At 40.2% G+C, this 13,330-nt stretch overlaps 1 protein-coding gene across 2 annotated transcripts in view; it reads left to right on the top strand.

Moving 5' to 3' along the window:
• Window positions 1-5,421: 5,421 nt before the first annotated feature.
• Atf6 (activating transcription factor 6) overlaps window positions 5,422-13,330 on the top strand; it is a 150,099-nt gene continuing 142,190 nt past the window's right edge. The window contains exon 1 of one of the 2 annotated variants that reach the window (XM_051186226.1): window positions 5,422-5,630. In XM_051186226.1, the coding sequence (XP_051042183.1) occupies window positions 5,579-5,630 (52 nt within the window). In that variant the 5' untranslated portion in view covers window positions 5,422-5,578. The remainder of the gene's footprint in view (window positions 5,631-13,330) is intronic. The other variant, XM_051186225.1, reaches the window with a different exon arrangement.

Below are 13,330 nucleotides of genomic sequence, written 5' to 3'. Positions count from 1 at the left end.
GCCACAATCTCATATGGCTCAATTTAGCATCTAGCCACCCTACACCATATAGCAGAGAGTAGCCTATTTCTTTTAAATTTACATTTTCAGTGTAATATTTAATGCACAGTGAGAACATGTGTGCACTATTGTAGGTGATAAAGTGAATAAACCAGACAAGCCCCTACTTTCTGGCTACATCATTCCAGATGGAAAGGGCAATACCTTTTTGAAAGCTAATTGTACTTGGCAGAAAGGAATGGCTGGGAAACCTAACTGTAAAGTTCAGCCAGGGTAGTGGTACACACTCTAATTCCAGTACTCTGGAGGTGGAGGCAGGAGAATCAGGAGTTAAAAGTCTTGAACTTCGTAGGGAGTTGGAGCAGAGGCCAGTCTGGCTACAGGAATCTCAAGCAAAACAACAGAAAAATAAAGCAAGGTGCATGCACACTGCTTCAGAACCATTGGGCAGCATGGCTCCAAGTGGGTCAGGTTGGTGCTAGCAGGAAACAGCCAAGACAGTGGTTCTTGTTCTGTGAGGCTGATGTGGGCAACTACCTGGTGACTGATCCTGGAGTAGATGCCCTACAGCAAATGACAGACAATCTCTGGGCCTCTCCAGTGATTATTCGTTCATTCATTATTATTATTTTTTTTTTACAATTTCATTTGTGTATATAATGCTTTCTGATCACACATCTTATTCTTACACTTTTCCCACTCTCAGTATCCCCCAAGCACCCTCTCACTTCCATGTCTTTGTTTCTCTTGTGACCCACTAAATTTAACTAGAACTATCTCTGTGAGCACAGATGTGGTTGAATTCAAGTTAGAATTAAGACAGACATAAAAATCTTTAATCTCTATATCTGGTTTCACTTTTCAATCTCTATATCTGGTTTCACTTTTCAGTGTAATATAGTATATTGTAATATATATTTTAATATATATTTTTTTTGTTTGTTTTTTTCCAGGAGGGTATCTCTGTGTAGCTTTGGAGCCTGTCCTGGAACTACTTCTGTAGACCAGGCTGGCCTCAAACTCACAGAGATCTGCCTGCCTCTGCCTCCTGAGTGCTTGAGCTAAAGGTGTGCACCACCAACACCTGGAGGTAATATATATCTTAAAGATGTCATACCACAGTGTGGATCTGCCTAAAATTCAATAGTACTGATGAGACACAATATAATAAAGTGTGATTTTACCAGTCAGATTTTTGCTTTGTGTGTGTGTGAATACAAGGTGATTACATTTTGTTGTTTATTTTTAATTTTTTATATAATTTTTTAATTTAAATTAGAAACACGCTTGTTTTACATATCAATCCCAAACCCTCCTGTTCTCTGCCTTCCTCCTACCAACCCCCATCCCATCCCCTTTCTGCTTCCCAGGGAGGGTGAGGCCTTCTATGGGGAGTCTTCAAAGTCTGTCATATCATTTGGAGCAGGGCATAGGCCCTCCCCCATGTGTCTAGGCTGAGAGAGTATCCCTCTATGTGGAACGGGCTCCTAAAGCCCATTTGTATACTAGGGATAAATACTGATCCACTACCAGAGGCCCCATAGATTGGCCAGTCCTTCCAACTAAAATCACATTCAGGGGGCTGGATTTGTCTTATGCTGGTTTCCCAGCTATCAGATTGGAGTTCATGAGCTCTCCCTTGTTCAGGTTAGCAGTTTCTATGGGTTTCTCTAGCCTGGTCTTGACCCCTTTGCTCATCACTCCTCCCTGTCTGCAACTGGATTCCAGGAGTTCAGCTCAGTATTTAGCTGTGGGTGTCTGCTTCTGCTTCCATCAGCTACTGAATGAAGGCTCTAGGATGGCATATAAGGTAGTCATCAATCTCATTATTGGGGAAGGGCATTTAAGGTAGCCTCTCCGTTATTGCTTAGACTGTTAGTTGGGGTCATCCTTATAGATTTCTGGACATTTCCCTAGTGCCAGATTTTTCTTAAAATCTATAATGGCTCCCTCTATTATGGTATACCTTTTCTTACTCTCCTGTATTCTTTCCCTGACTCAATCTTCCTGCTCCCTCATGCCCACCTCTCCCTTCCTCTTCCTTTTAACTCTCTCTCTCTCCTCCCTTCATGCTCCTAATTTGCTTGGGAGGTCTTGCCCCTTTCCCCTTCTCCAGGGGACCATGTATGTCTCTCTGAGGGTTCTCCTTGTTTCCTAACTTTTCTGGCGGTGTGGGTTGTAGGCTGGTAATCCTTTGCTCTATGTCTAAAAGCCATACATGACTAAGTACATACTGTGTTTGTCTTTTTGACCAGTCAGTTTTTTTAAATTAGTATTAGTCAGTAGGTTGCCACTAGAGTACAAATCAAAGTCTACTAACATCACCAGGTTACCCATCCATGGTTTTATTCTCTTAATGAGCATACTTTCATAGTGAAAGTGAACTTAGAGGCCAGGTATGAACTTAGAAGTGTGAAGTATTCTTGCAAAAATAAAAGAAAACCTCTCCATCTAGCCTCTGTGTAAAACTAGCAGCTTTAGAACAAGTTAAATTTAACTGTGAAGATAAAGTTATCAGACTCACAAAGTAGGCAGTTCTCCAGGACAAGACTCATTTCTTCAACATATGGTGCCCAGTGGAGTGGGGGAAGAGTGTTGCAGAATATTTGTTTCCTCTGTGTGAACATGTATTACTGTGACTGGTTTAATGAAGAGCTGAATGGCCAATAGCTAGGCAGGAGAGATAGATGGAATTTTGGGGAGAGAGGAGGAGGAATCTAGGTGTGTGGATTATGCCAAGTAGACTCTGAAGAAGTCTGACATATGGTACAGAGCAGAGGTAACTGAGTCACATGGCAGAACATAGATTAATAGAAACAGGTTAATTTGAGTTATAAGAGCTAGTTGGGGACAAGCTAAAGGCCGAACATTTATAATTAGCAAGTCTCTGTGTTATTTGGGGGCTAGCCATCCAAAGATAGTCCAACAAGAAAGCTTGCTATAGAAAAGGGATTGCCATGTGAACTAAACACAGTATTAATCTTATTTTTATCTTCATTTTCACAAGCCAACCCCATATGGGCACTTTAATATATTTTTAGTATTTATGTGTATGTGTGTGCACTTATTTATGTGTACCACATGCGTGCAGGATTCCTTGAAGCAGAAGAGAGCTTCAGATTCCCTGGAACTGGAATTATATACAGATGCTTGTGAGCTGCCATAAGGGTGCTGGGAATTGAACCCGGGTAGTCTGAAGAGCAAGTGCTCTTAATTGCTGGGCTATCTCTAGTTCCTAGACAGGCATTTTTAAGATTGAAAATTGAATATGGAACAGATAGATATTAGATGCTATTAAGGAATTACTGACTTTGCTAGGTATATATGGTATTTTCAAAATAGGTTTTGTTTACATAGATGAATCAATTTGTCTGAGATTTGCTGTAAGACATTTCCTGTAAAAAATGAAGAAAGTATTGGGAGGGAGGACAGATGGAACACGAGTGATAAATGGTTGAAGCTGGGGTGGTAGTAACAAGGGAGTCACCTCTTACATTTGTTAAAATAAATGTTAAAGTGTTACTGTGTGCATCCCTGAACTGTCAGAGAAATGTAAGCTATAGTCACAAATATGCATAGTAACACAGATTGTAAAGGTCTGGTCATATCTAGTGTTGGTGACTTTGTTGGTGAGGATATAAATTGCTCATTTTGCAAGTGACCCAGAAACCACATGGAAGATGTACTAGTAAACAATTCAAAGACCTAAGTGTCCATCTTAGGTAAACAAGTGTTCACATCTATTCAAGGAAATACAGCAATTAAAACCTGGAGAGTGCCTCAAAGGGTAATGCCGGTGACAGTGATTTGTAGAACATTACAGGGTTACACACGTATGTGAATTGCCCTACAGCACTCAACATATGTGTTTATAAACATTTAAACATGGTAAAAGTTAAAATGGACTAAACAGATTTCTATAAAATTCACGGTATGAATTGTCTATTTGGACAGAGGGAAATTAAGTTGGTTATGTAGTGATATATTGGGGAGACAGTTCAATTTTCCTGTATATAAAATTAAAAACTTCATATACTGTAAGAAAAATTAGGTTTAAGTGAAAAATGTTAACATTTGTTTGCTTAATGATAGATGGTCAAACGTTTGTATCATAATTGCCCACTTTTTGAATAAGGGAACTTTATAAAAATTAAATTTTACAAAATTAAAACGGAAAAGTTGAAGTTCAATCATGATTTTTCTTAAAGACCAGAAGAAGGTTTGGTAGGTAGAGAAAACTCGATTTTATTTAAGTGTGTATGTCAATGAATTTGAAGTGCCAGAATTTTGAAAGAGTTATAAATTTCACCGTTAATAAAAATGTTATCATTCCAACGACAGAAGGAATGACATTTATTTTATGGGGACTGTGTATGTGTGTGTGTGTGTATGTGTGCGCGCGACTGTGTATGTGTGTGTGTGTGTGTATATGGGGACTGTGTGTGTGTGTGTGTGTGTGTGTGTGTGTGTGTGTGTGTGTGTGTGTATGTGTGCGCGCGCGCGCTCGCGCCCCCGTCGGCGCTCTGCACGTGTCTACGCGGTTGCGCTCCCAGCCGGACTTGATGAACTCTGATCAGGCTTTCCTCCCAGCTTTCCTGCATTCCGCAATCGGTAGTAACAGCAGCCACGAGGAGCTCAGAGGATTCTGGGAAGCATTTGTTTTGTTTGTAACCATGGGAAAAATTCCAGCCGGTCCTAGAGGGATCCGCGTTCTCGTTCAGTCACCGTTTCGTCTTCAATAGTCACCCGCTACTGAAATTGAGTAAAACTGAAAAAGAAACAATACTAACTATGGTCTTGAAACTATTTTTTTTCAAGCCCAGTTTACAGTTTCAGTTGGAATTCATGATGTGTACGGTTTTTGTTCCAAAAATATTTAGAATCTTGACGTTTTAGTAGTAAGAGATTGACCACTTATTGCGAGTTTTAGAAATTCTTTGTTTAAATTTGTTTGAAAGTGGGCTTTCTACAAGTATGATTTGTGAGAACGTTTTTCTCCGATTGTGTACCAGTAAAATATCAGTTCTAACAAATGAGGAAAATTCTTCGTGTTTGTCTTTATTTTTCTGTGTACGCGGAAAATTGTTACAGTGATAGTATTCACAGATACCGAATCAGATTTACTGTCAATTTCTAATTTTGTTCTGAGATATCTATATCGTATTAATAAGCACAATCAAAGAACAAACCACTGTTCAGGAGACTTTTAATATTTTTAATTTGATCAGCAAATTTTAATTCTTAATATTATCAGCACATTTTAACTGAAGCAGTTAAATCCGCGTGCTCGCCGCCCATCTAAAAAAATAAAAGAAACAAGAACAACAAAAAGCCCACAGCGGGACAGAAAGTACTGAAATCACCCACAGGGAAATATTTACTCACACTTGGCTCACCCACTGACGTCTCCTTGACTTTTGCTCCAAGTGCGGTGAGCTAGTTTGCCTCCGCTCGGCCACCGTCCGTTAGCGTTCAGCATATTTTGTCCGCCGGCCGCCGCCGTTTTGGATTACTCACCGATCCGAGTTGTGAGGGAGAGGTGTCTGTTTCACGGAAGCCGGCTGGTGTGACCGGCACCATGGAGTCGCCTTTCAGTCCGGGGTTTCCTCACGGACCGGAGGAAGACTGGGGTGAGTGGATCTGCGAATGTACCCGGGCGAGCTCGGGCCGCGTCTGCGGGGTTTTCCTCCCGGTTTCCGCCCCGTGACGGTGACAGGTGTGGGCGAACCTTGCCAGGGGAGCGAGGCCACGGGTTGCGGGTCGTGGAAGGGACTGGCAGGACCACTGGGCTTCTGTCCCGGCCGCAGCGGTGGTGGAGTGATGTTCCAATCGAAATTGCTGTAATTTTTCAGCGAGTGTTCCTGGTGATCTTGAGGAACCAGAACTCAGCAGGATGACTGTAGCTGCCCCAAGGCTCCAAGCTATTTTCTCAGACTGTGGGCTGTGGGTGGGGAGCGAAGTGTGTGTGTGTGTGTGTGTGTGTGTGTGTGTGTGCGCGCACTGCTCGTACGCGTGGCATGTGTGAGAAAATTGTTGAAATACACAGAAGAAAATCCTTATCTCTCAGCTTTCATTATTGGTTTAAGGCATGTATCCAAATTGGCAAAGAAGCAAAGGTCCCAAGCACATGACCCATGTTCCTGATTACTAGATCTAACATAAACTGATGTAATCCTCACTGCTGTCCAAACACATCTCTGACATCTCTTGGTTTTGGTGTTCAGCAAGGATGGAATGGAGAATGACAATGGACAAGGGTTGTTATCTAAATCCTTAGAGAGGAATCCTCTCGTGATTACAAGACCGAGTATTAACGGGGTCCATTATGAGTTCGGAATTCTGTAGGTATTTCAGTGGATCCTGTAGTGAGACTACACCGTTCTTCAGCGTTGTAACTTTGGGCAATTATTTTCCTTGGATCAGAGACCAACATTTCACCACAATAAGAGTGGATTCTCACTTAGCATGTATTGCATATTCTAGTTTGTTTTCCGATGGCATATGTGCTCTACAGTCTATAGAGATTTATTTTACTCCTTTGGTAGATTTTCAAAGATTTTATGGAAAGAACTGTAGACGTCCATTTTCCAGTGTGTTTTTCCATCTAAATATTTTGGTATAATAACGTTAGCCACTTGTTTAGGATTTTTTAGTCAGCAAAGCGCACTACACAGCAGCAGTCCCAGTGAGGTCTTGCCCTCCTTTAGATGCTCAAACTGGGGCTGAGGGAATTTGTGCCCAGAGTCTAGAGGTGTTGAATGGTAAAAGTAGGATTAGAACCAAAGCTTGTCTAACTTTGAAATCTGTGCTTTGAAGTCTACTCTCTAACACTTTTCTAGTCATTTTTCCAAAGGTGGATTCTTACTAATGCTTCTGTTTTTAACAAGTCTACTTCAGTATGTTGGGTAGTTAGGATTTGTGTTCTCAACCATTTAACCCTTATATTTTCATGGCATTTCTTAAACTATAACATGAAGCACATTCTGATAGCATTATTTTGTCCTGTTTTCTGATTCTCAGCTGCATTTTCCTAACTCCTGGGCTTGCTTCTTCAACAAAACATTCAGTTCTTTGTAGTCAGTGGACTGACTCCATTCTCAGGTACCCTGCACCATTTATCCCTGAATATGCCCTTCTCCCGTTGCTTCCTTAGGTTTCTTTTTTCAGACTGTTAACAATCAACTCTTGGTTGAATACTTTCATTCCTCAGGTGTTCAGTAGGTAGGATACAGTTTGCAGGCATTAGACACTACTGTCTACTAGGGTTTCTCAATAAAATAATGGATTCTTTGGGAGTTGCTGTTTTGGATGTTTGATTATTTTACTATAGTATTGATGTTTTAAAAAATTTTAGCAACTACCTTGTTAAAATGGAAAAAAGTTAGATTTTATAATTGGCATTTCTTATGATTAATGAATGACCTGAACAATTTGAAGGATGTTATCTTAGAGCAGGGTATAGTGGGATGTGCTGCCATTTATTTTCTAAATGTTATTAATGAAATTTAGAGCTGGCATCTGCAAATGTTTTTTGAAAAGAGCCACATAGCAGCTGTTTTGGGCATTACTATCTTGTGGCCCCTGTTGCAGCTGCTTTGCTATAGTGAAAAAGCACCATAGGCAGAGTAGATAAGTGAGAATGGCTATGTTCCCATAAAAGCTTATGGAAACTGAAATTTGAATTTCACATAGGTTTATTTTGTTATTTCTTTTCCTTAGTTATTTACTTAAAATCTTTTAAAGACAGTGTTTTGCTGTGTATCTCAGGCTGGCTTCAAACTTCTTATATTCCTGGCTTAGCCTTCTGAATGCTGGGATTATAGGCACACAGTGCCCTACCTGGATCCCATTATTGTTATTGTTGTTAGGTCTTTTGAGACAAGGTCTTGCTAGATAGCTCAGGATGGCCTAAAACTTTCATAAGTGTCTTTCCTCTGGCTCCCCAATTATATTTAGTGTATTACTTAATACTTTTTAAAAAAGTGTAGCTTTAGATTTTTACAGTAATTGTACTGATAGTATGTGTAATTCTGTGTATGTCCCCTCTACTCTCTACAGCTTCCTCTACTGGTAACATCTTATATTACTATGCTGGTTAGTTGGTTGTTTTTGTTTGTTAATTTGACACAAGATAGAATCATTCAGGAAGAGATAACCTCTGTTGAGACAGCCCCTCCATCAGATTGTCATGTAGGCAAGTCTGTGGGACCTATTTTGATTAATGATTGATGTGGGAGAACCTAGCCCTTTGTGGATGGTGCCAACCCTGGGCAGGTGGTTTTGGGGTATATAAGAAGGCAGGCTGAACAAGCCATGGGGAACAGCATTCATCTATGGCTTCTATTTCAGTTCCTGTTTCTAGGTTCCTGCCTTGAGTTCCTTCCCCGACTTCCCTTTATGTAGACAGTGTTTGGTACATGTAAGCCAAATAAATCATTTTCTCCCCAAGTTGCTTTTATCATAGCAGTGGAAGACAAATTAAAGCAATTAGTGTGATACTTTTGAGAAGATGGGTGAACTAGTGTTGATCAGTTTTCTTCATTTTTTTTTTTTTTTTTTAAAGACAAGTTCTCCAATTTGCCTTGAATTCTTAATGCTCTTGTCTCAGCTTCCTAAATACTAGAATTACGGGCATGAGCTACCATGCCTGGCTTGATAGATTAGTATTACATGAAGTATGAACCTTAATATAGGGGCTTTGACAAGTGTAATGCCATGGGCACATCATTACCGTGTACAAAGTAGGGTGAGAGTGTCTCTCTCTTACACATTCCCAGTGCTCCATCCATTCATCCCTCCTTCCTTCCACCTGAAAGTCCCATACCCCTTAATACATCTTCTCACTGTCTCCACAGTTTTGCTTTTGTTGTAAAGTTGGAACCACACAGTATGTAACCTTTTCAAATTGGCTTCTTTACTTAGTAGCATGCATTTGAAGTTCCTCTGTGTCTTTTTTGTGGTGTGGTGGTATATTTCTTTCTAACATCAAATAATGCTAAACATAAGGGTTTTGACAAATGTTTCATGACCGTGTCCTACACTGTGTGGAGGATGCTAACTAGTATGCTCAGGTTTTCATGCTCGCCCTCTTCTTGGCTTGTAGATGACTGCCTTCTTGCTGTGTCCTCACATGGTGTAGAAGGAAAGAGAGCTATCCTCTTCTTACAGCATCATTTAGCCTTAGTAATCTCAAGACCCTGTGTTGGATGTAGCCATCTTGGGGATTAGTGCTTCAATATAAATTTTTGGAGGACGTAATTCAGTTTAGAACACATGGTTGTATATCTATTTACGTGTTGATATATTAGTTGCTTCCAATTTTTGGCAGTTAGACATGAAGCTGCTCTAAACATCTGTGTGCAAGGTTTTGTGTTGATGTAAGTTTTGTATCATTTGGATAACAAGGAGCTCAATTACTGGAGCATATTGTAATTTGGTTTATAAGAAACTGCCAAGCTTGTATCATTTTGTGTCTCCACCAGCAGTGAGTGGATGTTCCTGTTTACTGGCATTTACTGTTGCCAGTACTTTGGAGTTTAGTCATTTTAACAGGTGTGTGGTGGTGCCTTGTTTTAGTTTGCAATTTTCTAATGTTACATGGTGGTAAACCTCTTTCCATGGCTAGTTTGCAGTCTTAAACTTGCCCTCCTCTTCTTCTGTCTCTCTTGCTTGAACTGTGCAAAAGACACTTTCTTTCTTTCTTTCTTTCTTTCTTTCTTTCTTTCTTTCTTTCTTTCTTTCTTTCTTTTAAAGCCACTTAAGAAATGTATGTCAAGATAAGAAGCTTCCTGCTGCTGTGGTTTCTCTCATGTCTTTAGTGTCTTCTTTGAAGCTTTGTTTTCTTTTCTTGTACTGTCCAAAGTGTGACACTTCCCCGATGACACAGCTTTCCCCAAAGTCCTGATGAAAGCCTTCTGCACCCTGCATCTCAGAATACAGTGTGGGGGTCTTTCTTGTCCTACTCTGCCATTTCCAGAACATGCTCCTGTAAGACCCTCAGAATGAGGAGTCTTCCAGGTTCAGTCGATACCCCAAGAACTCAATGTCCAGTCCAGTTGCTGCAAAACGCAAGAGGCTTTAATGAACAGGAAACGTTTGCGCAAACAGGCTCTTCCAGCACGCAGGCTAGAGAGAAGCCCCCTCCCCCGGGCACAGGTGTTTTTAAAGGCAACCCCACAAGCTTAGGGAGGGGGTGGGACCCTCTATCCATTGAGTACGTGACCCTTGGAGGCCGTGACCCTTGGAGGCCAGATGGTCTGCTATTAGGGTCAGCAGACCTTAGGGCCTCAGGTGTGCTGATTAATCTTGTCTGGGCAAACCAGAGTTACAGCTATCTCTTTGTTTCCTAAGGACCCTATTTACCACCTGTTGACTCACAGGAAAGGAGGGGCAGAAAGGAGGGGCAGTGTGAATTCTTGTCATCTCAGGGCCTGGTGAGAGGAAGCTAGCAAATTCCAAGGAACAGATATTGGTTAGCTTTCCAGGTCAGACCATCCTTTATTTAACTTCACTTTTTGGTCTTTTACTCCTTTCCTCCATAGTCACTCTTACCCTGTCACAGTATACAGTCTTCCACCTCTTTCTGTTGCAGAGATCTGCTGGTTCTTGCATCACTTTCGCTTACTTCTTGGAAAGTGTGGCTACTAGCTTACTGTTGCTTTCTCCACATTACCATATTCTTGGACATTTCAGTAGGCTCAGCCAGTGTGTCCTCTATCTTGTCACTGATGATCATTCCCTAAAGCTTCTCTCTGCAGCCTCGGACACCTCCTCTTTCTTGCTCTGAATCAGAACTTCCAGTCCCTCTCTGCCTCCTTTCCCCCACAGCACACTTGCCTTCCCTCCATGCAGATGCTGAAGGTGGCCTCTTGTTCCTTCTGTGTGGGTTTCAGGTCTCTCATGCTTTATTAAAAGTTGTTGCTCAAGGTATTTTTCCTGGTGCTTATAGCATTTCTTCCATCTCTGTTAGAAAACAAACATGTAGGTAGTTAACTTCTTCTATTTAGAGGGGGGAAAAAAAGAAATTCCAGACTCTCCTTAGATGTTACTTCCTTTCTGCTATTACCACATTTTTCCTCCTCCTCTTCCCCATCTCCATTTTTTTTTATAAATAAATTTCTTAAAAGTCCATGTTCAGTAGTGACTCAGTTTTTTCTTTTTTAGCTCACATAAATATTTATTTATTTATTTATTTATTTATTTATTTGTGCGTGTATGAAGGGTAGTGGTGGCCTGCATGCCAAGGCACACGTGTGGAGGTCAGAATATTACCTTTGGGGGTTGGTTCTTTACTTCTGTCATGTGGGTCCTGGGGACCAAACTCAGAATATCAGGCTTGGCAGTAAGCACCTTTACTTACTGAGTTGTCTTGTGGCCCCATTTTCCATCTTATTGAAAATAATAAGACTCTGATCAGGCTGAGATAAAGTAAAAAGCAAGATCATTGTGGAGGAGTAAGCAAATATGTGGTCAAGGTAGAGGGAAGTGAGATGGAAAATCTTGTTAAGAAGGGTAAAAAATCACAGTTGTTGAGGGGAGTCTCAATATTGGTAGTGTGAAGTTGGTGAAAAGGACAGAGGAATAGGCAGTAGATTTTCATACTCTAGAGTGAGTTGTGCCTTTAGTTTCTCATGGATTCTTCTGAAATTGTCTATAAAGTATAGATGTGTATTAGTCTACCTTCAGTTTTTTTTAAACCACAGAAGTTGAAAGATGGGTACACTGATATCTGTATTTCTCTTATGCACCAACTGTTAAAATCTGGCCTCAGTTATTTGTGTCTCATTAGTGCCCACACTTCCTCTCTTTCACCACCTGAAACACAAACATGTAGAATGGAACTCCTAAATACTTTACTGGATATTTCTTAAGAACGAGGGATGTTTATTTGAAAAACAAGACAAAACAAAACAAAACATGAATGCATAACAATATTTATAGTTCTAAGCCACACCACAAGGTTCCTTCTTACCTTGCATCAACTCAGGTCATCTATCATTTACAAGAGGAACACATTTTAAGAGTGGTGTGTGACCATCATAGAGTGGCATATACTTATGAAGCCTGGATTGTAATGTCACTTTACACTTAGATTGTATGATATGTACTTATATAATTCGTGTATAATATATATTATACACATAAATGCTAAAGCTCTTATGGCCACAGTGAACAAAACAGTCTGAGATTAAATAAAATACAAGAGAAAATGATACAATTAAGGCACAGTAGATGTAAGATGTTGATATGTCTGTGAGTATAACATGGCCCACCATTTTACTGTAAAACTTTTTTTCTTAAAAAGTAGAGGGAACATACTATTAAAGTAAGGATAAGAACTATACTGTAGCAAATTCTAAATTAATAACAAAGTTTTGGTCATCATTATTAAGAATTATGTGTATACTATGCATAATTGTATACTTTTATGAGCATCACAATGCTTGTTTACACATCACTACCACAAATACTTGAGCATGCGTCATTATAAGACACTGTTACAGCCCTGATTCTAGGTGACAGGGAGTTTTCAATTCTGTTAGTTTTTTTTTTTTTTTGAACTGCCTTTATATATTGCTGACCATATTTGTTTTCAACATCCCTTTTAAAAGTTTTTTTAAAACAGAATCTTAAAGTCTATATAGCTAAGGATGGAGGATGACCTTGAACTTATATCGTCTTACCTCTACCTCCCAGGTGCTGGATTATAGGACTTGTGCATGTTTCACTCTACTGATGGAGCTGCATCTCTAACCCTTCAACAGGCTCAGCAAGGTCTTCTTTCTTTGTTGTTTATTTTTATTTTTTAGGTTCTTTCAAACAGGATCCCTGGGCCACTGTTCTTTTGATATATTTTGTCTTTTGCTGAGAGTTTCCTTTCTTTTCCTTCCTTTCTTCTTTCCTTCCTTCCCCCCCCCCCCTTTTTTTTTTTTTTAACACATCAAGATTTCCCAGGCTTATTTTGTATGTTCTGTGCTCCGAATAGGCCATTTCTACAAAGAGCCCCTTAGTGATTTCCATCTTGTGGAGGATGGTATTTAATATCCAGTATCTGAGCACATTATTTTCATTCTGTTGGGGTGTCATTGTCCTGTTCTGTCAGCAGACTGAACTAGGAAATGAATGCATGTCTCTGTGCATACATACACACAAACATCTTTAATGATCTCTTTCTCTCTGCTTCATATTTATTTTGGGACAATTGTCATTCTGTAGCCCAGGCTTGCCTGGAACTAGGAATGTAGCACAGGATGGTCAGGAACTTGCAGATTCTCTTACCACTGCCTCACAAGGGCTGAAATTACAGTTATGTGCCACCATTCCTTTCTGT

The sequence above is a fragment of the Phodopus roborovskii genome, unplaced genomic scaffold (genome assembly GCF_943737965.1).
Source record: "Phodopus roborovskii unplaced genomic scaffold, PHOROB, whole genome shotgun sequence".
NCBI classification, from domain to species: domain Eukaryota; kingdom Metazoa; phylum Chordata; class Mammalia; order Rodentia; family Cricetidae; genus Phodopus; species Phodopus roborovskii.
Note: the sequence above shows the minus strand (reverse complement) of the source record. Positions and strands in the feature narration are given on the sequence as shown.